Source organism: Procambarus clarkii, chromosome 35, assembly GCF_040958095.1.
Source record: "Procambarus clarkii isolate CNS0578487 chromosome 35, FALCON_Pclarkii_2.0, whole genome shotgun sequence".
Classification (NCBI taxonomy): domain Eukaryota; kingdom Metazoa; phylum Arthropoda; class Malacostraca; order Decapoda; family Cambaridae; genus Procambarus; species Procambarus clarkii.
The window spans coordinates 26,370,688-26,395,290 of record NC_091184.1 but is presented as its reverse complement, the minus strand read 5'-3'; the positions used below and the strand labels follow the sequence as shown (position 1 = coordinate 26,395,290).

Sequence of the window (24,603 nt, the reverse complement as noted above, 5' to 3'; positions counted from 1 at the left end):
TAAAAATGCTAAAAATATATGTAACTGGTATTATTTAGAGATGATAGTATTACAGAAGATCCCTGACTGTGATATAAATGACCAGGATTCTGATAACAGCAGGATTGTTGTGATAATTTGCTCTATACTGTGTGAGGAGTAATATTGAGGGTAGGAGGGCTGTAGCGTAGTCTGCCGAATCTATGCAGCCACCTATTGCTCTTTGTACTTACTATATACCATCTTAGTGGTTTGCTACGGTGAACAAATCATGTGATACTTATATATAATGTCTGTATTTAGTGAATTACAGCACAAACAGTATGGTGGGAGGAGGATGTGAGTGAGTCAGGTAAGGTGAGGGAGGGAGTGGCTGCCAGTGGCAGGCTGCTTGATGTGCCGGCTAGTCCTTGCTGCCTTTTGACTCGGCATACCAACTTAGTGGTTCGTTATGCTGAACAAAAATGTAGATACAGTGGTACCTCGAATAACGAATTTAATCCGTTCCGGCGCCGTGATCGTCATGTGAAACGTACGTCATACAAAACGTATGTCCCTTTTGACAATAATGGAAATCAAATTAATCCGTTCTACCACAGAAAAACATCAATATGATATTCGATGTTTTAAATAATGGAGCAGCCTACCTTACATTCACTGAACAAACCTTTATGGCATTTTTCTTTCTTCAAATGTGTTCAATATGTCTTTTTCATTTGTCTTATAGCAAAAGGTTCGTTCGGTGTACGGCAGGTAGGCTGCTCCATGTTTCTTAAGCTGCTAAGAGGTCCTCAGGAGATTTACACAAAAAAAAAATCTAAAAAATAATTTTGTCTTCTAAAAATGTTAATTTGTGTTCCCTGAGCACAGGAAAAATAAAAAATAAATCGTAGGTGACATATTTTGGCCACAATTGGCCGAGGAAGTCTGGCAAAATGTGGGCGTTGACAGAGCGGTCGTGAGTGGTGGTCAGCGTCACCTGAGCTGTCAGGCAAGAGTTGCCACAAAGATATTATTACCTAATTATTTCAATGTTTCTTATTGATTTTTTCTTCGTTTTTTTGCAGTAATATTATTCAATAGTGTGTAGTGTGATAGATTTATATAATAAAAGGGTGAATCATCGCTATACTCAAAAGTATGGTGTGCATATTAGTGATTCAATTATTATGTTCATAAAACAATAAACAAACAGTTTTACTGTTATTACACTTTAGACATAGGTTATATATAAGTATCTGCATGTTTTGTTCACCATAACGAACCACTAAGTTGGTATTATGGGTCGAAAAGCAACGAGGAGTGACCGTCACACACCAGCCAGTTACTCGTTGCCATTCCCTCAACAACGCCTCACTCACCCACTTTCTCCTCCCACCATCCTGTTTTTTATTTTATTCACTATATACAGACGTTATATATAAGTATCACATGTTTTGTTCAACACAACTGTACAACTAAGCTGATATAGGTAGTTCAGGAACTAAGAGACGTCGTTACACAAAGTCAGCTGGCGGCTGCATCCCTCACTCATTCAAGGTCAGACACACTAAAGTTTCTCCCCCAACAATACCGTTTGTGGTGTTATTACACTATATACAGACGTTATATATAAGTATCTACAAGTTTTGTTCAACACAACTGTACAACTAAGCTGGTATAGTTAGTTCAGGCACTAAGAGACGTTGCTACACACAGTCAGCTGGCGGCTACCTCCCTCACTCATTCAAGGTCAGGGGCACTAAAATTTCTCTCCCAACAATACTGTTTGCAGTGTTATTACACTATATAAACACATTATATATAAGTATCTACATTTGTGTTCACCATAGAGAACCACTGAGCTGGTATGGTGAATGCAGACACTAACAGGTGGCCATACAATCAGAAAACGATGCTATCTCCCTCCGTCCCTCAGCATTACTCCTCTCACAGTGCTAATTATCACAACAATCCTGCTATTATCACAATCCTGGTCATTTTTATCACAGTCAGGGGTCCTCTGTAATACTGTCATCGCTAAATAATAGCAGTTACATATTTATTTTGACATTTTTACGCGATGCTGTGGTCACAAGCTGAACATCAATGCTGTTAGCTCATGCTGTGTGCGCCAGCCTTGGTTGCTCCAACAGTACTATGGCTCTCACACCGGAGAATATTGCCCATGATTTTTTTTAAACATGGCGTCTGTTTACAAGAGCCCTGAGGAAGCTAATGTGAACCCTGTGTAGCCGCGGGCCATTTGAATCGGGCCTGGCACCCTGTGGTGTATATATACACCATGCGCACCGTGGGACATGTTACTCATGGTATATACACTGTATAACCATGCCCAGTTTAAGGGTTACATAAAATGAAAAAAAAATGAAAATTTTTGAAAAACAAAACACATGTCACAAAGGTTCGTTCTGTGGTTGCCAGGTAGGCTGCTCCATGTTTCTTGAATAATAATAAAAAAAAATGAAAAATAAAAAAAAAATTGAAAAAATTGAAAAACAGACAAATGCCATAAAGATTCGTTCAGTGTTTGTCGGGTAGGCTGCTCCATTATAGCAATCTTTCTTTGTTTCAAATTTGTTCCATTTGTTTTGTATTTTTCATTTACGTCTCAATAATGGAGCAGCCTACCGGACAAACACTGAACAAACCTTTATGGCATTTGTCCGTTTTTCAATTTTTTTTTAATGTTTTTTTATTTAAGAGACACGGAGCAGCCTACCTGGCGACCACCGAACGAACCTTTTTGACATTTGTTGTTTTTCAAAAAATTTAATTAATTTCTTTCGTTCTACAAAAAAGTCATTGCTTTGCAACATCTCAGCAGTCACCCCTTTATATCCCAGCATCATTAGCATCTTTAAACAAAAACAACATAATTTATTTTCATCGTCGGAGGCCTCCGAGAATATGCAAGAAGCAGCGCGACCCCACCATGTGGTGTCGTCGTTATTCAAACGAGCGGTCGCCATACGAGGCGAATTGTCGGCGATTGGGCCATTCGTTCCGGAAAATGAGGCGATCGTTATTCGAGGTACCACTGTACTTATATATAATGTGTATATATAGTGTAATAACACCAAAAAGAGTGTTAGGAGAAGCCATTTTGGTGAGGGAGGTGGCGACACCTACATGAGTTGTCATGCTGTGTAAGGGTAGCCACTATGCTCTTTGGTCATTATACCAGCTTAGATGAACAGTTATGGTGAACAAAATATGTAGATACTTACATGTAATGTGTGTGTATATAGTGTAATAATACCACAAATAGTATACTTGAAGGAGGAATGTTAGTGACTCTGGCTTTGAACCATTGAGGGAGGGAGGGAGGGAACATCAGTTGTGTGTGGCCACCTGTTACTGTCTGCAGTCACCATACAAGATTAGCGGTTCACTACGGTGAACACAAATATAGATACTAATATATAATGTGCATATACAGTATATTGAAATAACAGCAAAAGAAGTGTTGGGAAAAGCCAATTTGGTTAGGGAGGTGGCATCATCTTCCTGACTTGTCATGCTGTGTAAGGGTGGCCTATGCTCTTTGTGCACTATGCCAGCTTAGATGAGCAGTTATGGTGAACAAAACATGTAGATAATTATATATAATGTCTGTATGTAGTGAATAAAAACAAAAACAGTATGGTAGGAGGAGGATGTTGGCGAGTGAGGAATTTTTGAGGGAGGGAGTGGTAGCGAGTGACTGGCTGGCATCTCCTCGTTGCTTTTTGACTCAATATTGTCATGAGAATCTTTCATAAAAGGAGATTTAGGCCTGTTCCATCATCACCTATTCTACCACATCACTCCTGCATAATCAAGAATTTACAGAAAGAGCAATAACAACTACTTTTCAGACATCTAGACAGTAATCTACTCCTCCCTGGAGGGAGGGAGACCGGCTCGAGGGAGCCGGTCGGCCGAGCGGACAGCACGCTGGACTTGTGATCCTGTGGTCCCGGGTTCGATTCCGGACGGCGGCGAGAAATAATGGGCAGAGTTTCTTTCACCCTATACCCCTATTACCTAGCAGTAAAATAGGTACCTGGGTGTTAGTCAGCTGTCACGGGCTGCTTCCTGGGGGTGGAGGCCTGGCCGAGGACCAAGCCGCGGGGACACTAAAGCCCCGAAATCATCTCAAGATAACCTCCCTACACTCCAATGCCCGTCACCTCCATCGCACTTGGTGGCTGGAAGTTCCCGCCACCGGCCGGGACCAAGCGCAATGGTAGTTTGTGTGAGCCGGCCTCCAATTATCGAAGACACCAGCGCCACCTACTTTGGTCCAGCTCCCATATAAATAGAACCAGCAACTACCAAGATTCAGAATACTCCTCCGTGCTCAACTGCCTGGATCTGCTAACATACGTCTCTGTGTGGTAGTAGATTTACGCAGCCTGGCCTATAGTATTCCTGCACCATTTTATTGTTTATACTTTAATGTAACATTAATTTGTCTGTTTGTTTTTTGTATTTTGCTCACTGTAAATAAGCCAAATTTTTAAACTACTGTATTTTTAATGTAAATTGATTAAAGTAGTTTTTCATAGTAAAGTATTTAAATTTTTTCTCTATGTTTTATCCTGCAGTTACCTGTGTGAAGTCAATAAGCAGTCTAATTTATTTTTACTTTTTTTGCTTTATGTGACCAGCATTCCATTTGCCCTATAGAGACTGCGCTAACAACCATTTTCAGGTCACAATATCAACTTAGTGGTTCGTTATGGTGAACAAAACATGCAGATACTTATATATAATCTGTGAATATATAGTGTAATAACGACAAGTATTTTTTATTGTTTTATGAACATAATAATTGAATCCATAATATGGACACCATAATTTTGAGTACAGCGGTGATTCACACATTTTGTTATATAAATATATCACACTACACACTACTGAATATTTCTGCAAAAACTAAGAAAAAATCAGATACATTTAAATAATTAGGTAATTATATCTGTGTAGAAACTCCCGCCTAACAGCTGGGGCGAAGCAGACCTCGTCTGGCGCCTGTTCTGTCAACGCCTCTTTTTTGCCAGACTTCCCCGCCCTATTGCAGCCAAAATATGCCACTTACGATTTTTTAATATTTTTACTGAGATCAGGGAACACAAATTAACAGGTTTATAAGAATTAAGTTTAAATAATTTATTATGCACCCCATACCCATCTTGTGCATGGTAGTGGAAAGGGTTACAGAGGTACATAATGGGCTCAGAGATTGAACCCCACATATAATTTAGCTAAGCAAGTTAAAAAAATCAGTATAAGTCGTCACATTATCAATGGATTCGAGATCAACGAGTACACAAGTACAGTTTGTAAATTAAGCAACTGGCACATGTGGAGAGCTAGTGTTACAATTGATATGTTTGTCCTGCACACCGCCCCCATCCAGTGGGCAGCGGTGGATAGGTTACAATCACTTAGTTACTACCTACATTTAGCAAACTGGGGATATTTAGCTAAAATTTCTGGTAGCAGATAATTTTGAATTAAATATTTACACATCGTTGGAACATTTGTTATTGAATTATCTCTGAATCCACGTATCTTTTCGCACTCTATCGTATAGTGACAGGGTGTGTGCAAATAATTTTGTTGACACTGTTTACATTTGGTCAGGTCTACATCAGCAGATAATGAGAATTCCGAGAGATACTTGTAATCGAGTCTAAGCCGAGCAGTAGTAACATCTAGAAGTCTACTGATTTTATTGGATAAACCGTAGATGTGTGGCTCCTCTTGCATGATAGTATGATGATAGATGGAATTACTGGTGTCGATTTCACTTTGCCTCAAATCTACAAGATATTGTTGAAGTTCTTGGTGTACTGCTGCTCTCAGATTGCTCATTGACAATCCAAGGTTACACTCAACGTCTCCTTTAAAGGCAGATTCTTTGAGTAACTCATCAGCTCTATCATGCATTCGGAGGCCAACATGAGATGAAGACCACATGAAACAGACTGTTATCATCATTAATAATTTTCTTGTATTTGTCTCTAGCTTCAGACACGAGCATGTTACAGTTACGTCTTAAAGAATTGAGAGCAATTAAGGATAAGGAGTCACTTACAATTAATATATCAAGTTTGGAAACTTGTACACATTTCAGTGCAAGGAGCAAGGCAAATAGTTCGGTCTGCAGGGTAGAGGCCCAGTTGTTTATACAGACTCCCCACACAAAATATAAGCCATCGCCCATTGTCTGGACAACTGCACTTCCAGCTGTACCCGTGGTGCGGTGTAGGAAACCATCAGTGTATATGATTTGAGAGAGAGAATGCTCTGTGGACAGAGCATCAATATGGCTTAAGGCGTTGAGCTTTGCCTCAAGACGAAGATTGGGCTGATCTCAAATTTGCTTCTGGAGTGGAAAGGGTCTAATCTCCCACGGTGCTAGAAAGTGCTGTTGTTGTCTCTATTGGTACAAATGATAAATCTGATACATTCTGAGTTCAGTTCCAGTTTTAGTTATCCATTTGGAACAATGCTGACCTTCAATAAAGAAATTCTGGAAGGCTTCTGTGCAAGGGTTAGGATGTGTTAGCCTAAGCATTTTTATACAAATTTGACAGTTAATTCCAAAAACACGATCAACAACGCTCGGAATATAAAGTTTCTTTCTCATGTTAAGTATCATTGTTGTACGAGGGCACCCAAGGATTATCCTCAAGGCTTCGTTCTGCAATTTTTCAAGCCCTCCAAGCTTACTTTCAGGCATCAAAGCAAGCAGAGGTGCAGCATAATCCACTAAAGATCTGACTTATTCAAGGTACATCATTTTGACAATTCTGACAAAAAAAAATTTTTTTTTTTTTTACGCACCTGTGGGTTTCAAAGGCCAAATAGTTCGTAGCAGCTTGGAGAATAACCCTTAAACCGCTAACTGTTATACATAAAATATATGTATAAATATATTTTAAGACTAAATCCTAAAATTGCATATAGCACACATTTTGCCTCAAATATATACATGATAATCACTCATTTGCTGTTGCTAAAAGTTTAGTGCCTCCTCTCTGGCTGCCCTAAACATTCAGATACTGGATGGTGATGTTGCCAAGCAATGGTCATCATTTTCTTACAAAGGCCCTAGAAGGAAAGTGAAGGACTCTGGATTCTTTTTTCAAGATGGGGGATGATTACTGGAGGTCTGAAGAAGCAGTTGTGAGCTCTATGTGTGTGTAGGACTATTTTAAATATGCAAATCATATATATATGATTTGCGCCGTTTTGTGACAGTTACTCAAATCATATATGTATGATTTGCGCTGTTTAAGGGTTAAAGGACGTCTTGCCTTCAAGCAGTATATTCCCTCCAAATGCCACAGATTTGGATTGAAATTTTTTGTACTCTGTGACTGCGAAACAGGAATTGTGTTACACATGATAATGTATTCACCTAGTTGTGCTTGTGGGGGCTCAGCTTTGCTCTTTTGGCCCACCTCTCAACTGTCAATCAACTGTTACTAACTACTAACTAATTTTTTTTCCCCACACACCCCACAAGGGCATTCAGGGTGAAAGAAACTTTGCCCATTTGTTTCTGCCTGGACTAGGAATCGAATCTAGGCCACAGAATTATGAGTCCTGCGCGCAGTCTGCTCAGCTACCAGACCCCCAGTGTATATGGATATATGTACAGTATATGTATATGGGTACAAATGTAGACATTCCTGCTAATGACCAACATGGCTTCTCGGGTAGTGTTGTGAAGGTACTGCTTGCACCATAACTGAACAAGGGGCCACATACACAGACAACTATTATACCTGTTCCTTGCTAACTAGGTTCTTGCTTGATAATAGAACTGTTGTGTGTGGCACAGTGAAGACAAAACGAAGGGAAATGCCAGTGTTTGACACTGCTATGCAGGTTGGTGATTGCCAGCTAAGAAAAACTGGTGCAATGCTTTCAGTGGGGTGGGAGGACGGGCGTGAAGTGAACATGTTGACCACCGTTCACGATGGTACAATGGTGAACAGTGGCAAGGTGAACAAAACCACAAAACAACCATTATACAAACCAGACTGTGTTTTGGATTATAACATCAACATGCGTTTGGTGGATAAATGTGATATGATGGTGGGGGCAGTGGAATGTGTACGTAAAACAAGGAAGTGGAAAAAGATGATGTTTTTCCACCTTGTTGACGTAACAATGTTGAACAGTTACAATATGTACCTTGTCAAAACAGGTGGTAAACGAAATTTCCGTGCGTTCAGTTTTACTGTAGTGACACAATTCTAGAAAAGTTTACCAAACCAATTCCTGGCATACAAAGGCCCATTGTGAACCCAGTATTGCACCATGCTCCTACATCCAGGCTTGCTCTCAAGGATGCCTTTCTGACACACAATATAAGGTATTTACCATCAACTGGAAAGTGTGCAGTAGGCCAGTGTGAGTGCATTGTATGTAAGACCACAGAAAAGAGGGACCAGAAACATAAATTGGTCTTGGTGCTCATCGTGTAAGGTCCCTTTGTGCAATGTCAAATATTTTGACGAGTATCAGTCTCAAGGACTTCTAAGTGTCCAATACTGGTGCAAAAACATGTAAATATTAGGTGAGTGTATATAGTGAAAACAATTCATAATTTTTTTTATATTTCCTGAAAAATAAAACATTTTTGTGCACATACATGTGACTCTAATTTGTGACAATAATAAATTTATAACAGTTGTATTATAATAAAACATCGTGACCACATATTGTACCACATCAGTGAAAAAAATGGTTGTAAAATGCGCCATAGATACAGTACTGTAAATAATGCCGCGAAAATAAATTTGCAGCAACTCGATCTCCTTCAACGCCGTGCCTGACTTTCCCGGGACGCACCACCCTCCAGCGATGACGATCTGTGACATCGTCGGCCAAATTCCTGGCTCATTTGCTCCATTGGTAAGTACAATTAATTTTATTTTATATTTTTCTCGTGCTCAGGGAACACAAATAAACACATTTATAAGAAAACAAAAATTTAGTAATTATTTTTTTGTTGCGCCTGGCGGTGTTGCAGGCCAAAAAGCCCTTAGCGGTTCGAGGGTTAAGTAGCAAATGCATACAAGCGATTAACGATCAGCATCTATATAACAAACCATTGTCCTATGGAGTTGATTTCACTTCCCGACATTTTTTAAAAACTATGAAAGTTTTATAATAAAAAGAAAGTTTTATAATAAATAGCCACAAAAATAGTTTTGTGGCTATTTATGATATTATTGTAAATATGCATTCTACTAGTTAATATCATTAATTCAATTTGTGACAATTTGAACAAAGAAGTGTGAGTGTGTACAGGAGGCTGATATGCCAGCAAACTCTCCAGGCAACAATATATCCTGGATAAGTTACTCCCAAACATTGTCACTTGGACCTTCGACTTCCTATGATATCACCTGCCACATATTTGCAGTGGACCCTTGGTTTACGAATTTAAGTCATTCCAAGAGATGGTTTGTACACCAAAAATTTGTAAACTGAAATGAATTTTCCCATAAGAAAACAATAGCTACAGCTTTATCTGGATGAATTTTTCAGCAAAACTTTGCATATTGCACACATTTTGTTAATGATGAGGGGACATCCTCTACTGCCTCTATTTAACTATTTTTTTAGGTTGAACTTTACCACTGATTTTACCCATTGCATGATATATAATAACAACATTTATGTTCAGAAACCAAAAAAGCAGACAAACAATGAAATTCTTCACAAAGAATTAAATTGCAGTCATCACTAGATGGGATACACTGGTAAACTGAGGGTGCCTTGCCCCACGCCCAACAGAACCCACGTGCTCGTCGACACATACATGCATCAACAAACTCAAAATCCGAGGCAAACCTTGTATACCGAGTCAAATTTTACAGAAAAATTGACCTTATTTACCGAAAAATTCGTAAAGAGGGGCATTCGTTAACCGAAGTTCCACTATATTTCTTATTTAATTATGAAATTATATTATTTCAGAGAAAAAATAAGTTTTTCATGTTCTGCATTCAGCACTAACTTAATAAGTTGTAAATACTAGTACAGTGGTACCTCGGTTTAAGAGTTTAATCCGTTCCTGGAGACAGCTCATATTCTGAAAACTCGTATTCCGAAGCTAATTTCCCGATAAGAAATAATGGGTAATGAATTAATTCGTTCCTGACTACCCCAAAAAAACCACTTCAAACTATATTTTATACCTAATTCATCTAAATAAACCTACAAAACTATGTTCAAGTTATTACTTACCCTTGTTGATGAATGCTGTAGGCGTATTGAAGATGGTGAGGCGGGGGGGGGGGGAGGAAGAGAGGTGTTACTGTTTGGAAGGGGAGTCTCCTTCCATTATAACATCAGGCAGTGAGGACCTTTCTGGTGTGCACTCCCTTGCACATTTTGCCTGCATACCACTAGGTCCTGGTTGTGGCTCACTGCTCGATTTTCTCACAACAAATCTGTCCATGGAAGCTTGTTTTTCCCTTCTTCGCAAGCTGTCTCTGTAGTAAGGCATCACATTGTCATTGAAAAGATTAAGGCAATGGCCTACTACAGCTTTCTCTGGGTGAGTCTTTTCAATAAAAGTTTGCATCTCTTCCCGCATCTGACACACCTTCTTAATTTCTGCAGAAGGGACATTAGCTACTACCTCATCCTTCTCCACTGGAGAAACATCCTCAGCTGGGTCTTCTTGCGGTTCCTTTTGAAGGGCTTGGAGTTGTTCAGTGCTCAGTTCTTCGTTGTGTTCTTCCACCAACTCCTCCACATCATCACCATCCAATTCCACGCCCATTTGCCGGCCCAGAGTAACAATTTCCTCAACACTAGGCGCATCATTTACAGGCTCAAATCCCTCAAAGTCTAGTTCTTTCACACATTCAGGCCACAATTTTCTCCAGCTAGAAATCAGGGTTCTTTGAGTCACTTCTTTCCAGGCTTTGTCAATAAGTTTTAAAGAACTACAAATGTTAAAATGGTCTTTCCAGAACTCTTTGAGAGTGAGGTTTGTGGCTTCAGTCACTTCAAAACGTTTCCGGAAAAGTGCCCTTTCATAGTTTCTTAAAATTCGCTATGATTTTCTGATCCATAGGCTGAATTAGAGGAGTGGTGTTAGGAGGAGGGAACTTTATTGTGAGAAATTTACTGTATCTGTGCATCAATTCATCTTCCAATCCTGGAAGATGAGCAGGAGCATTGTCGAGGAGAAGCAGGGCCTTGAGTGGCAAATGTTTCTCCTGCAGATATTTTTCTATGGCAAGGCACAGCACTTCATTCACCCACTCCGAAAAAAAGCCTTGTCACCCATGCCTTTTTATTAGCCTTCCACATCACACACATTTGGGTGTTCTGCACTTTATACTGTTTGAAAACCCTTGGATTTTCAGAATGATACACTAGCAAGGGTTTAATTTTCAAATCCCCACTCGCATTTGAACACAGCACAAGCGTAAACCTATCTTTCATAGGCTTGTGTCTGGGCAAGGATTTTTCCTCCTTGGTAATGTATGTCCTCTTGGGCGATCTTTTCCAGAACAGTCCTGTTTCGTCACAATTAAACACCTGTTGCGGTAGGTATGCCTCAGCCTCTGCAAACTCTTTAAATTCTTCAATAAATCGTTCAGCGGCTGGTTTGTCTGAGCTGGCTGCCTCCCCATGCCTCGCAACACTATGGATACCACTTCTTTTCCTAAATTTTTCAAACCATCCCCTGCTTGCTTTAAACTCTTTCTTATCTGCATCACTCGTTCCAGGGGTTTTCTTTACAAGGTCTTCGTGCAATACCCTAACTTTCTCACAAATGGTGGCCTCCGAAACACTATCACCCTTTAACTCCTTGTTGTGTATCCAAATTAATAACAACTTTTCTACTTCAAGTATTTGTGGTCTTTGTTTCGTGATTGTTCTTACGCCTTTTGCCACTTTAGCACTCATAATGTCCTTTTTCTTGCTAAGTATAGTGAATATTGTTGACGTGGCTTCGTTGTACTGCCTACAAAGTTCAATAACACGTGTACCAATTTTCAGGCTTCTGAATGATCTCTTATTTCTCCTCTATTGTCATCCTCACATGGGCTTTCTTGCCTTGATCCTTACCACTGGCTTTCTTGGGACCCATGGTGAGATATATAACAACAACTTTAATGGTCAAATGACCAAAAATCCAACAAAACACTGAAAATCCGGGTGAAGAATTGACGTGGGATAGTCACTGGGCGCGAGACACTGGTAAACTGAGGGGCGGAGGGGCGACGATCGCCGTACCACCACACGCTAGGTCGGCCTGAACGCTTTCAGTCATTAGATGGACAGCATCTCCAATAGATGGGGCAAGAGTTGCTATGGAAACTTAATTTAAAATTCATATATCTTTGTTCTTCAACAAGATATTGTTCCTTTGGTGCACTCACAATAACAATTATATGTAGGTCTTCCTGAAGGCATATAATATTTTAGGCTTTATTAGTGTATATTTGTTAATTACACAATATATCGGCCAGTGCATAGGCGTCTGCACTTCATGTCCGACAACCTACTGAATGCCATTATAAAAACATATGTATCTTCACTTGAGCTTTAAATACAGTGATACCTATGTTTACGAATTTAATCAGTTTCCAGAGACGGTTTTATACCGTAACGAATTTTCCCATAAGAAATAACAACAATTTAATTAACCACTGAACTGCGCAACGACCCTGCAGGCGCTCGACGTAGGGTACGCAATATGCCTCTGGGTATTTTTAGTTTTCACGTTTCCATTCAAAACTGGTGTGTGGTAACGTGGGTACAAAATGGATGCCTGGAAGTCCCAGTGATCATCCGCCATCCTGAAAAAAAAATCCCAGCATGCCCTGCGGCCATGGGGAGCCTCAGTTTCAAAGCAGCAACCATGTCTGACGCATCGTCTACGAGCTCCCGCTCCACGGTCACCCGCGGTCATGGAAAACGTCTCTCTGAGAAGGAGATACGCGACATTTTGTATGATGACGGTGCTATGGATGATGACTTGGACTATGATCCAGAGAAAGACCTTACACAGAGGTCTGATACGAGTGAATGAGAGACTGAGGTGGTCTCGCGGCCCTGGGTCAACACTGTTATTATCACCACCACCACCAAAATGTATGTTCCCTGATGTAAGTTTATTCAGTTATAGTACTTGCAATGAATTTTTCTCAGGCTTCAGTGACATAGGCTCCAATACAAGTAGTGTGGACGACCCGAGTACGAGCAGCGAGGGTGTTACCAGGCGGGGTTTTGCTGCCTCGGCAACATGTTGGGGCAAGCGGCAGCGTGTCTCACAGCAACAGGACAATGACGACAGTGGCCCCTCTACATCAGGTGTTCGTGGTAGGCCTACGATATGTAGATCAGCCTCATCTCCTACCATACCCTCATACAGCTCCAGCACCAGACAACGCAGCCATGTTTTTGGTGCTCATGGTGGTGTTGGCGCCAAAACCAAACCCCTGCGTGTACTTGTGTGGGAGGATTGTGCCACATTTGTTCCACAAATACCATCGTTTGATGCTACTGATGTTGGTGTTACACCGTTATTCCCTTATACAGGTGAGGATATGGCAGAAATAGACTATTTCTTGGCGTATTTTGACAACGAATTCATGATCCATCTTGTGACCGAGACAAACGGATACGCTCACAGCCTCATAGACGCCGGCATTTTACCTGCCTCACGCTTTGCACGATGGAAGGACACCACAATTGGTGAGTATAATTGACGAAATGTACGTATTTCTCGCCCTGAGTATGATGATGAAGCACTCTGAGAAACACGTCATCCAGGATTTTTGGAGCAAAGGCAGCCTTGTTCCATCACCAGTGTTCAACCGGTATATATCGCGTGATATGTTCTTGTTGATTCTCAGGTGCCTGCATTTCGAGAATAATGCAAATGAGGGCAGACACGACAGACTGTGGAAGGTACAGAAGGTGTTCAGTGACATGATGGGGAAGTTCCGCAATTATTTTGTAACTGCACAGAATGTTGTAATCGACGAATCGCTTGTACTGTTCAATGGGCAACTGGCATTCAAGTAGTACATGCCATCAAAGCGCCACCGATTTGGACTCAAGTTTTTCGTGCTGTGCGATTGTGAGACTGGTATCGTCATGGACATAATTCTGTATTCTGGTACAAACGTCGACATACCAGCTCAAAATGAACACTGGTTCTCCGGCAGCCTCATAAAAACCCTGATGGAACCGTTACTGAACAAGGGGCATATACTGTTCACTGACAACTATTACAAAAGTCCCTTGTTGACCAGATACCTCCTTGCCCACAACACTGGCGTATGTGACACTGTGAAGGCCCACAGGAAGGAAATACCAGTGTTTGGCATAAGTATAGCAGTGGGTGAGTGCCAGCTGCACAAGTATGACAATACTTAGGCTCTCAGTACGGTGGAGGGACAGATGCGAGGTGAATATGCTGACTACAATTCACACCGGTGCCATGTTGGACAGTGGCAAAGTCTACTTTCAAATGCACTTCCCCAATAATAAACCAGATTGTGTCATAGACTACAGCATGAACATGCGTCTCGTAGATAAATGTGACATGATGCTCGGTGCAGTGGAGTGCGTGCGGAAGTCTGTGAAGTGGATGAAAAAGTTCTTTTTCCACCTAATAGATGTAGCAGTGCTCAGTTGCTTCAATATTTACCTGGTAAAATCTGGCAGGAGACCGTCTATATGGACATTCAGTGTTGCTGTTGTGTCACAACTGCTAGTAAAGTATGACACGCAGGGCTCTGTTGCACCGCGCAGGGTGCAAGCAACAATGCCACACCCAGCTCCAGACAGACTGAGGGGTAACGAGATGTTCAGTGTCCACATGCACGAGTATATGCCAGGCACAGCATCATGGGATAAGGGGTAAGCGTGCCTGTAGAGTATGCAAGAACACTACCCTAAGAGAACAAAAGCGAAGATGCATCAGTACCTGGTGCATGGAATGCAAGGTTCCACTATGCCCCGTTGGCTGTTTCGCAGCATATCACACACTCACGGAGTTCTGAGTGTGTTTATGGTGTGTGTATATAGTGTGTGATACTGTACGGTGTGTAAATAGATAAATAAATTATCTTTATTTATAAATATAACATTTTATTTATAAATATAAGTAAATAGATTGTAAATATACATAAATTAGCATGATACATTGGAAATGTGTGTGCAAAATATGTGTACACATGTGTCATGCATGTAACACAGTGTCTTTGGACAGTACTGATGTTCCACTGTCATAATATAGTGTACGTGTTCATTATACATAGGATTGGCACAAAAATTTTTTAAAAAATGTACTTGGAACTGTACCCAAAAAATTAACAAAAAAATATTTGTGACAACTCGAGCATTTTGAGCCGTGCGCCACGGGCGACCAGGGAATGATGTCACGTGCGAACTTATGGACCTCCATTGCAGCCAAAGTAAATACAATTTTGAGTTTTTGTTAACATATCCATACTCAGGAAGGGTTTTTGACACTTTAAAAAAAAAATCCAGAGAATTTATTTCTTGCGCACAGGAAGGGGGGTGTCGTATTTGGAAGTTGAGCAGCACAGTGGTTAATCCAGTCCACACACTTAAAAATATTAACTTAAAAATATATTTTATACAGAATATTACTCATTTTTCAGACACAAAACAATCTGATACAAATATAAACCACAAATAAAATAAGCGAACATTTAACTGCACCTTATTTTTACAGAGGACTCTTTATTTATTTATATATATATATATATATATATATATATATATATATATATATATATATATATATATATATATATATATTACATATATATATATATATATATATATATATATATATATATATATATATATATATATATATATAATTTAATATAATATAAATATTTAATATAATATAAATATATTAAAATATTTAATATAATTTAATATATATATATATAATTTAAATATATATATATATATATAATAATTTTCTCAATATATATATATATATATATATATATATATATATATATATATATATATATATATATGCAAACAAGCCTCAATGGTCATATATATATATATATATATATATATATATATATATATATATATATATATATATATATATATATATATATACTAGTATATTTTGGTAGCAGTCTTTCCTGTAGACATATATTATTAAATATGACCGAAAAAGTAAGATTAATAATTCTAACACGAATTTTCTCAATCTTTCGTACATTTCTTTTCACTGTTGGAGGTAAATCAAAAATCAATTCTCCAAAATTCATTTTTATTTCTAGTCTGACGCGACACGAGCGCGTTTCGTAAAACTTATTACATTTTCAAAGACTTTAGTTTACAAATACACAACTGAATAGAACTTATGCATCTCCGATTTTATATCTACATTTGAGTGAGGTGGATGGGGTGAGGTGGCATTAATAGGGTATTAATTTCACCAACACAAGACAGAACAAGAGGTGGTATTAATAGGGTATTAATTTCATCAACACAAGACAGAACACGAAACAATGGGTATTGAATAGAAGTGTTTGTAGAAAGCCTATTGGTCCATATTTCTTGATGCTTCTATATTGGAGCGGAGTCTTGAGGTGGGTAGAATATAGTTGTGCATTAATTGGCTGTTGATTGCTGGTGTTGACTTCTTGATGTGTAGTGCCTCGCAAACGTCAAGTCGCCTGCTATCGCTGTATCTATCGATGATTTCTGTGTTGTTTACTAGGATTTCTCTGGCGATGGTTTGGTTGTGGGAAGAGATTATATGTTCCTTAATGGAGCCCTGTTGCTTATGCATCGTTAAATGCCTAGAAAGAGATGTTGTTGTCTTGCCTATATACTGGGTTTTTTGGAGCTTACAGTCCCCAAGAGGGCATTTGAAGGCATAGACGACGTTAGTCTCTTTTAAAGCGTTCTGTTTTGTGTCTGGAGAGTTTCTCATGAGTAGGCTGGCCGTTTTTCTGGTTTTATAGTAAATCGTCAGTTGTATCCTCTGATTTTTGTCTGTAGGGATAACGTTTCTATTAACAATATCTTTCAGGACCCTTTCCTCCGTTTTATGAGCTGTGGAAAAGAAGTTCCTGTAAAATAGTCTAATAGGGGGTATAGGTGTTGTGTTAGTTGTCTCTTCAGAGGTTGCATGGCGTTTCACTTTCCTTCTTATGATGTCTTCGACGAAACCATTGGAGAAGCCGTTGTTGACTAGGACCTGCCTTACCCTACAGAGGAAAGACGGAGGAAAGGGTCCTGAAAGATATTGTTATATATATATATATAATATATATATATATATATAGACGGAGGAAAGGGTCCTGAAAGATATTGTTATATATATATATATATATATAATATATATATATATATATATATATATATATATATATATAATATATATATATATATATATATATATATATATATATATATATATATATATATATATATATATATATATATATATATTATTAAATATGACCGAAAAAGTAAGATTAATAATTCTAACACGAATTTTCTCAATCTTTCGTACATTTCTTTTCACTTTTGGAGGTAAATCAAAAATCAATTCTCCAAAATTAATTTTTATTTCTAGTCTGACGCGACACGAGCGCGTTTCGTAAAACTTATTACATTTTCAAAGACTTTAGTTTACAAATACACAACTGAATAGAACTTATGCATCTCCGATTTTATATCTACATTTGAGTGAGGTGGATGGGGTGAGGTGGCATTAATAGGGTATTAATATATATATATATATATATTATATATATATAATACCCTTCTGCCAAGTGTTCCCAATACGCTAGTCATCCCTACTATAATTCACCAAGCATCTACCATTAGAAACGCTACCAAGAATCTATTCGTCGAAAACATGCCCAAACATAACAACAAGCAAGGTAGGGGTGCCTCCCGCACTGGTTCCATTACTCCTAGAGCTCTGAATGAAACACTGGCAACGCCGCAACCCTCGCCGATGTTTGTAAACACAGCATCTGCTCCCCCTCCTCACTCCCCCCCTTCAACTCACCTCGGATCTCTAGCTTTAGAATTCACTCAATCTATGGCTCCCTGTCTAAACTTCAAACCTCTCCGAAGTAATCCATGGCTCCAGAAACTGCACAACCTTGTGAAAATGCAATCAGAAGCTATTTTGGCCCTCCAAGACACAGTCACCCGACAACAACATACCATAGACCGCCTCCTTGAATCGTCGACGAACAACAACCAAGAAATTCTCAACATACAAACTGTTGCAAATGGTGCAATGGATCAAATACGTAAGATTCAGGCCGAAGAAACCCTCTCAGCTCAAAGTGACCTCCTTAAAAAGCTGGAAAAACAGATCAATCTCCTTCAGGCTCACCAGGCGGCTTCCGAAGATGACCAAGAGCAACAACAACTTCATGACTCCCTGATAATTAGCTCTACTGATCTACCTGTTGAACAACAAGGTGAGGATTGCTGTAACATAGCCAACACCCTAATTAATTCAAAGATCAGTCTCAATGTTCAAATCAAATCGGCTATTAGGATAGATAAAAACAATCCCCGTAACTGTAGAAGAATGCTCATCAAACTTGCAAATCCCTCTGCGAAGTTTGACCTCATGCAAACAGCTGCTAAGCAAAAAACCAACCTCTATATAAATGAGTGTCTTACTAAGCAGCGTGGATCCCTCCTCTACAGGCTGCGCCAAGTTCGCAAACAAAACCCTGGTCTTATCAAGCAGTGCTACACTAGGAATGGTACGATTTTTGCGAAGAAAGAAGCTACAGGAAAAAGGTATGAAATAAAATGTGACCAACAACTCCTGGCCTTCCTAAGTGATTGTGGTATATCTGAAAACCTGAACCCGACCAATGCCAGTACTTAAATTAACTCTTTCAGTGCCTGAGCCTAACCTAACTTAATCTAACTTTGTCTAAGGTGCTGTCTCTGCCTTACCATTTACCTGATGTTCTCCTATTCCTATAATTTCCTAAATAATCCATCAAGTCTCCATGCACTTATGCAAGCATCTACCTCAGTTTCATTGTAAAATTTTACTCTTAAATCTAATCTTACCCTATTCCATTTATATTTTAAATTTATTTGTATTGATCTATGTCATTTTTTTTAAATCAATTATTGATCTCATTTTTGTTCTTTTAATTAAGTTCATACTAATTATAAGTTAAAACTAAGCTTAATAAAATTTATTATCTTTAAGATTATTTTACTTTACAATTATCATTTGTCAAATTTTTTTATATATTCATCTTGACAGTCTCTATTGATTTTTTGTTCTCTCCGCCAAACTTGTATATTGTGTTTTGCTATAATTACTTCCTATTTTACAGCAGATTTGTTTTTCATCTGTTCATGTAATTGTTATCTTATTGTATTGTGACATTCTTTTCTATATTGATATATATTTTCTGTCTATTGTTACTTACATTGTACCTGAGAGTACCTGTAAGCAATCTACCTCATTTTTCATTTTTGCTCAATTTTTTTGGTATTGCTTAGTCTTGTTTATATTTTTGTTTTGTATATCTATATCTTGTGTTTTGTATAGTCCATGTTTATATGTTTTTTTCTTTAATCTCATTCATTACCTAGGTTTCCTAGCCTAGCCATACTCCATTGTACCCCTGTAAGCCCCTTTTGTGTTTGTTTGGTACAGTATTGTGTACATTTATTTCTTTTTGTTTCTCTTGTTTTTCCGGCAATCAGCTTTTTTTTATGCAGTCAAGTATAGACCCAGAACTTAACCTCTTATCCACTATCTATGACAATAATCACTTTAATGATCTAAATTGCAGATATTTTGCAGCACATGATGTAAACAATGTATTAACTCATAGTCACAATATCTCTGTAATCAATTTGAACGTTAGATCCCTAGGCAAACACTTCGATGATGTTAGTGCCTTGATTGAAGCTATTGACAACAATTTCTCTTTTATTATACTTACTGAAACATGGTTGAAAGATGATACTACTCAACTCTTTAACATGCCTAACTACTCAGCAATCCACAACTGTCGTCAACTTCAGAGAGGTGGTGGCACTGCTCTTTACTACCACCAAGAACTAACATGCTTAAAAGAAATTAGAACTAGAGACTGCTATGGGGAGTATATCTTCGCCAGCTTCAGAGTCAAGGGTGCCGAGTCTATCCTGTCTGTGGGTGCAGTTTATAGAATTCCTAACACTGATGTGTCCGAATTCAACTCAAACCTTAGAAATCTAATACTTGATAACAGACTGAACAAAAACCACCTAATTATTGCAGGGGACTTTAATATTGACCTCTGTGAGCCAGAACACCCTACTGCTGTTAGCTTCCTCAACTGTATGAATTCCTGCTTCCTCATACCCTTAATCACTAGACCTACTAGAATCACTGATAGCACTGCCACGACTCTTGATCACATCTGGACAAATATAACCTCTCCGCTTACTTCAGGTATAATCACCGATAGCACTACAGACCATTACCCCACATTTCTCTTAACTAACATTAGCAAACCACCTCTTGAGTCAAGAGAGATACGTTTTAGACTACACAATGAAACTGCTATAGACAATTTTATAACTGCTACTGATAATGTCAACTGGGAGTCCGAGTTAGGTAACATAGAGGACATCAACCTAGCAGTTCAATCTTTTCTTCAAATAACTCTTAGCCTTTATAATACCCACTGTCCTATGCTTACAAAACAAGTCACAACCAAAAGGCTTAACAATCCTTGGCTTACAAAGGGAATACTTAAATCTATTAATAAAAAACATGACCTTGAGAAAAAGTATAGGTTAGGGATTGTCTCCAAAGAATTCTCAAAGAATTACTCATTATTGCTATCTAAGATAATTAGACGAGCCAAAACTAAATACTACGAAGATAAATTTACCCAAATAAAGAGCAACATTAAACAAACATGGAGAACAATTTCACAAATATTGGGATCAAAAAAGTCTTTAAATAGCAAACCGACTCTCCTGTCTAATAACGATGGTCAGCTTTCAGCCTCTGATTCTGCTATTGAGTTCAATAGGTTCTTCTCTTCCATTGGTTCATCCCTTGCTAATGATATTCCATCTTCCAGTACTGACATTAAGGACTATCTTACAGGGAACTATCCCCAGTCTCTGTACCTAAAGCCTATTAATTCCATTGACGTCAATGAGATAATCCTTTCCCTTAAAACCAAGTCTGGTGCCCTTGAGGAGATACCAACTTTAATCTACAAAAAAGCCTCCAGATCTTTAGCCCCTGCTATTGCTTTGCTCTTCAACAAGTCACTTGAACTCCAAACCTTTCCAGATATTCTAAAAAAAGCGAGAGTAATGCCTGTCCACAAATGTGGTGATCTCACAGATGTTAACAACTACAGACCTATATCAATCCTGCCAAACTTGTCAAAAATTTTTGAAAAACTAATCTATAAGCAGCTTTACTCATATCTAGCCAAACTCAATATACTTAGCCCTTGCCAATATGGCTTCAGGCCCAAAAAAAGCACTAACGATGCACTTATTAGTATGCTTAACTCGATTCATACAGCTCTTGATAAAAATGAGTTCCCTGTTGGGTTATTTGTGGACCTGCGTAAAGCTTTCGATACTGTCAACCACCAAAACCTTCTTCTTAAATTACATCATTATGGTGTCAGAGGACACTCCCTACAATACCTCAAATCCTACCTTACTGACAGGCTCCAATGTGTTTCTGTGAATAATACAATTTCGCCCACCCTACCCATCAACATTGGTGTTCCCCAGGGCAGCATACTTGGCCCTCTCCTCTTTCTCATCTACATTAATGACCTTCCAAATGCCTCCCAACACCTCAAACCAATCCTATTTGCTGACGACACAACCTTCATTTACTCCAGTCCTGATCCCCTTGCTCTAAATGCCACAGTAAATACTGAGCTAAATAAAGTCCATCTGTGGCTAACTGCCAACAAACTCACCCTTAACATTGACAAAACTTTCTATATTCTGTTTGGCAATAAATCCTCTAATCAAATAAATCTCAAAATAAACAATACCCAAATTTGTAACAAATTAGATGGCAAATTCCTTGGCATTCTCATTGACCACAAGCTGAATTTCCAGGGACACATTCTAAACATATCAAAAAAAGTTTCAAAAACTGTGGGCATTCTTTCTAAGATCAGATATTATGTACCACGCCCTGCCCTGGTGACTCTCTATTACTCCCTTATCTATCCATATCTCAACTATGGTATTTGTGCTTGGGGCTCTACTACCCAAAATCACTTACGTCCTCTAATTACTCAACACAAAGCTGCTATTAGGACAATATCCAACTCTGGCCCCAGACATCACTCGGTACCCCTACTCAAATCTCTGAATATGTTAGACATTAAGTCACTGCACATTCACTCATGTGTATTATACATATACAAAACGCTAAATTGTAATGCCAATCCTGATCTCAAAAGCTTCATAGAAGGTTGTAACAGAACCCATGAGCACCACACCAGAAATAAATACAGTTTTGATATTCCTAGAGTACGACTTAATCAAACCAGAAATGCTCTACAAATCAAGGGGCCCAGGATGTGGAATGACCTTCCCAACCATGTTAAAGACAGTACCTCTCTCAACCAGTTTAAGTTAAAAACGAAGCTATACCTAATAAATTCCATGTAACCTACCTTACCCTTCTATTGTCAACCCATGTATGTTTTTTGTTTTTTTTTTTGTTTTACAAATCAACGCTGTTTTAATGTAATTTTCTGTAATAATTTATAATTGTATTTGTGCTGTTTTTTCAACAATGTTCCCCCCCTCTTTTACCTCTATTTTTATTTGTACTCAACGCATTTTTTTCTTTTTACCCATTAGTTTTAAGCTTTAGTCAGTAGTGTTTTTTCCTGCCCGAAACGCTTTGCGTAATAGTGGCTTTAGGCATTGTATGTACTAGCTCTATCTATAAAGCCAACAAACTTTGTAAAATCTCTTTATGTATGTACCTTTGCCTAAATAAAAATTATTATTATTATTATTATTATTATTATTATATATATACACAAGAAGGTACATTAGGTTCATGAGAGTACATAGCATTGGAAATTTTACATCCTTGTAAAGCCACTAACATGCATAGTGTTTCGGGCAGGTCCTTAACCACTGCACTGCGCAACGTGCCTGTAGGCGCTCTACGGGTGGTGCCCAACGCGCCTCATGGATCTTATAGGTATAGCATATGATTCAAAACTCCCGTGGCTTCATGGGATTCACATCAGCTTCCTCTGGGTTCTTGTAAACAGACACTATTTAAAAAAACAAAATCGTGGGCAACATTCCTGGGTGTGAGAGCCTCAGTACTGAGTGAGCAACTAAGGCTGGTGCATGCAGCAAGAGCTCATAGGACTGCTGTTCAGCTTGTGACCACAGCATCGTCTAATAATGTCAAAATATATATGTAACTGGTATTATTTAGCCATGATAGTATTGCAGAAGAGCCTAAGCCTGATAATGACTGTGTACAATGTTCAAATATCAGTGAATCAATGCTGTTCAAGATGTTTACAACACAAGCCACAGCACCACAGCATTATTTCGTCCATCAAGGAATATTCAAACAACTTTATATGTTCCTTTACAAAACAAACGTGTGGTCAATTATTCATTTATAGAATATTATTCACTAAATCAATAGGATTTAGTGACCAGGATTGTGGTGATAATTAGCACTGTGCATAATATTGTGGGAGGAGGAATTTTTTCTGAGGGAGGGAGGGAATCGAGGTAGCATCACTGTTTGTGGGAGCCACTCTTGTTTTGCTCACCATACTAGCTTAGTGGATCGCTATGGTGAACACATATGTACATGAGTATGTACAATGTGCGTATATAGTGAAATAACAGCAACTGGAGTATGTTGGGAGGAGCCAATTTGGTGAGGAAGGTGACGTCGTCGTCTGCTGTGACTTGTCATGCAGTGTATGGTGGCCACTGTGCTGTTTGGACACAATACCAGTTTAGTTGCATAGTTATGGTGAATAAAACATGTAGAAACTTACACATAACATATGTATATAGTGTAATAAAAATAATAACAGTATGGTGTGAGGAGGAATGTTGGCGAGTAAGATGTTGGAGAAGTGAGGGAAGGCTGGCTGGGTGTGGCAGCTCACTCTTGGTTTTTGCGTATTTTGCAGATCTGCTTCCAGATTTGCAGCAGAGGAGTTTCGGTCGTAATGGTAGAAACATAAGACTTCCAACACTCACGTTTAGCTGTACAGATGATCCTACGGGCCACCACACTCGCCTTCCGAAACAAAACAAAAGAATCAGCCGTCTGCCGGCGGCGGTGTCTCTTCCAAGTTGCACGCTTACAGCGGACAACCCAAGCACAGTCCACATTCCACCAGGGAATGCACTTCCGCGTGCCCTGAGAGGTAGAGTAAGGAATAAAGTGGAGGGCAGCGTCAAAGATGGTGTCATGAAAAAGAAGTAGGGTGCGAGGGAGAGGCAGAACGGAGAGGTTGGAGAGAGTAGCTCGGAGGGTAAAGAGAATCCAGGGTTCCAGTCTGCCTTGGTAAACTGCCACCT

General features: G+C 38.9%; 2 protein-coding genes across 2 annotated transcripts in view; one reads left to right on the top strand and one right to left on the bottom strand.

Annotated features, from left to right (window-relative positions):
• The window catches only part of LOC138371159 (tripartite motif-containing protein 5-like), a 78,631-nt gene that overhangs the window by 6,944 nt on the left and 47,084 nt on the right, over positions 1-24,603 (bottom strand). The window lies entirely within an intron of this gene.
• On the top strand, positions 17,807-19,075 carry LOC138371398 (uncharacterized). The gene is made up of 2 exons (XM_069336181.1): positions 17,807-18,479; positions 18,715-19,075. The coding sequence occupies exons 1-2, from the start codon at positions 17,900-17,902 to the stop codon at positions 18,819-18,821; spliced, it is 687 nt and encodes a 228-aa protein (XP_069192282.1). The 5' UTR covers positions 17,807-17,899; the 3' UTR covers positions 18,822-19,075.

What these genes read in the sequence shown, in the direction of transcription:
- LOC138371398 (XM_069336181.1), top strand. Translation starts at nt 17,900, where the DNA reads ATGCCCAAACATAACAACAAGCAAGGTAGGGGTGCCTCCCGCACTGGT. An exon ending in TCTACCTGTTGAACAACAAG is followed by an intron (nt 18,480 to 18,714) that starts GTGAGGATTGCT and finishes CCTCCTCTACAG; the next exon opens with GCTGCGCCAAGTTCGCAAAC.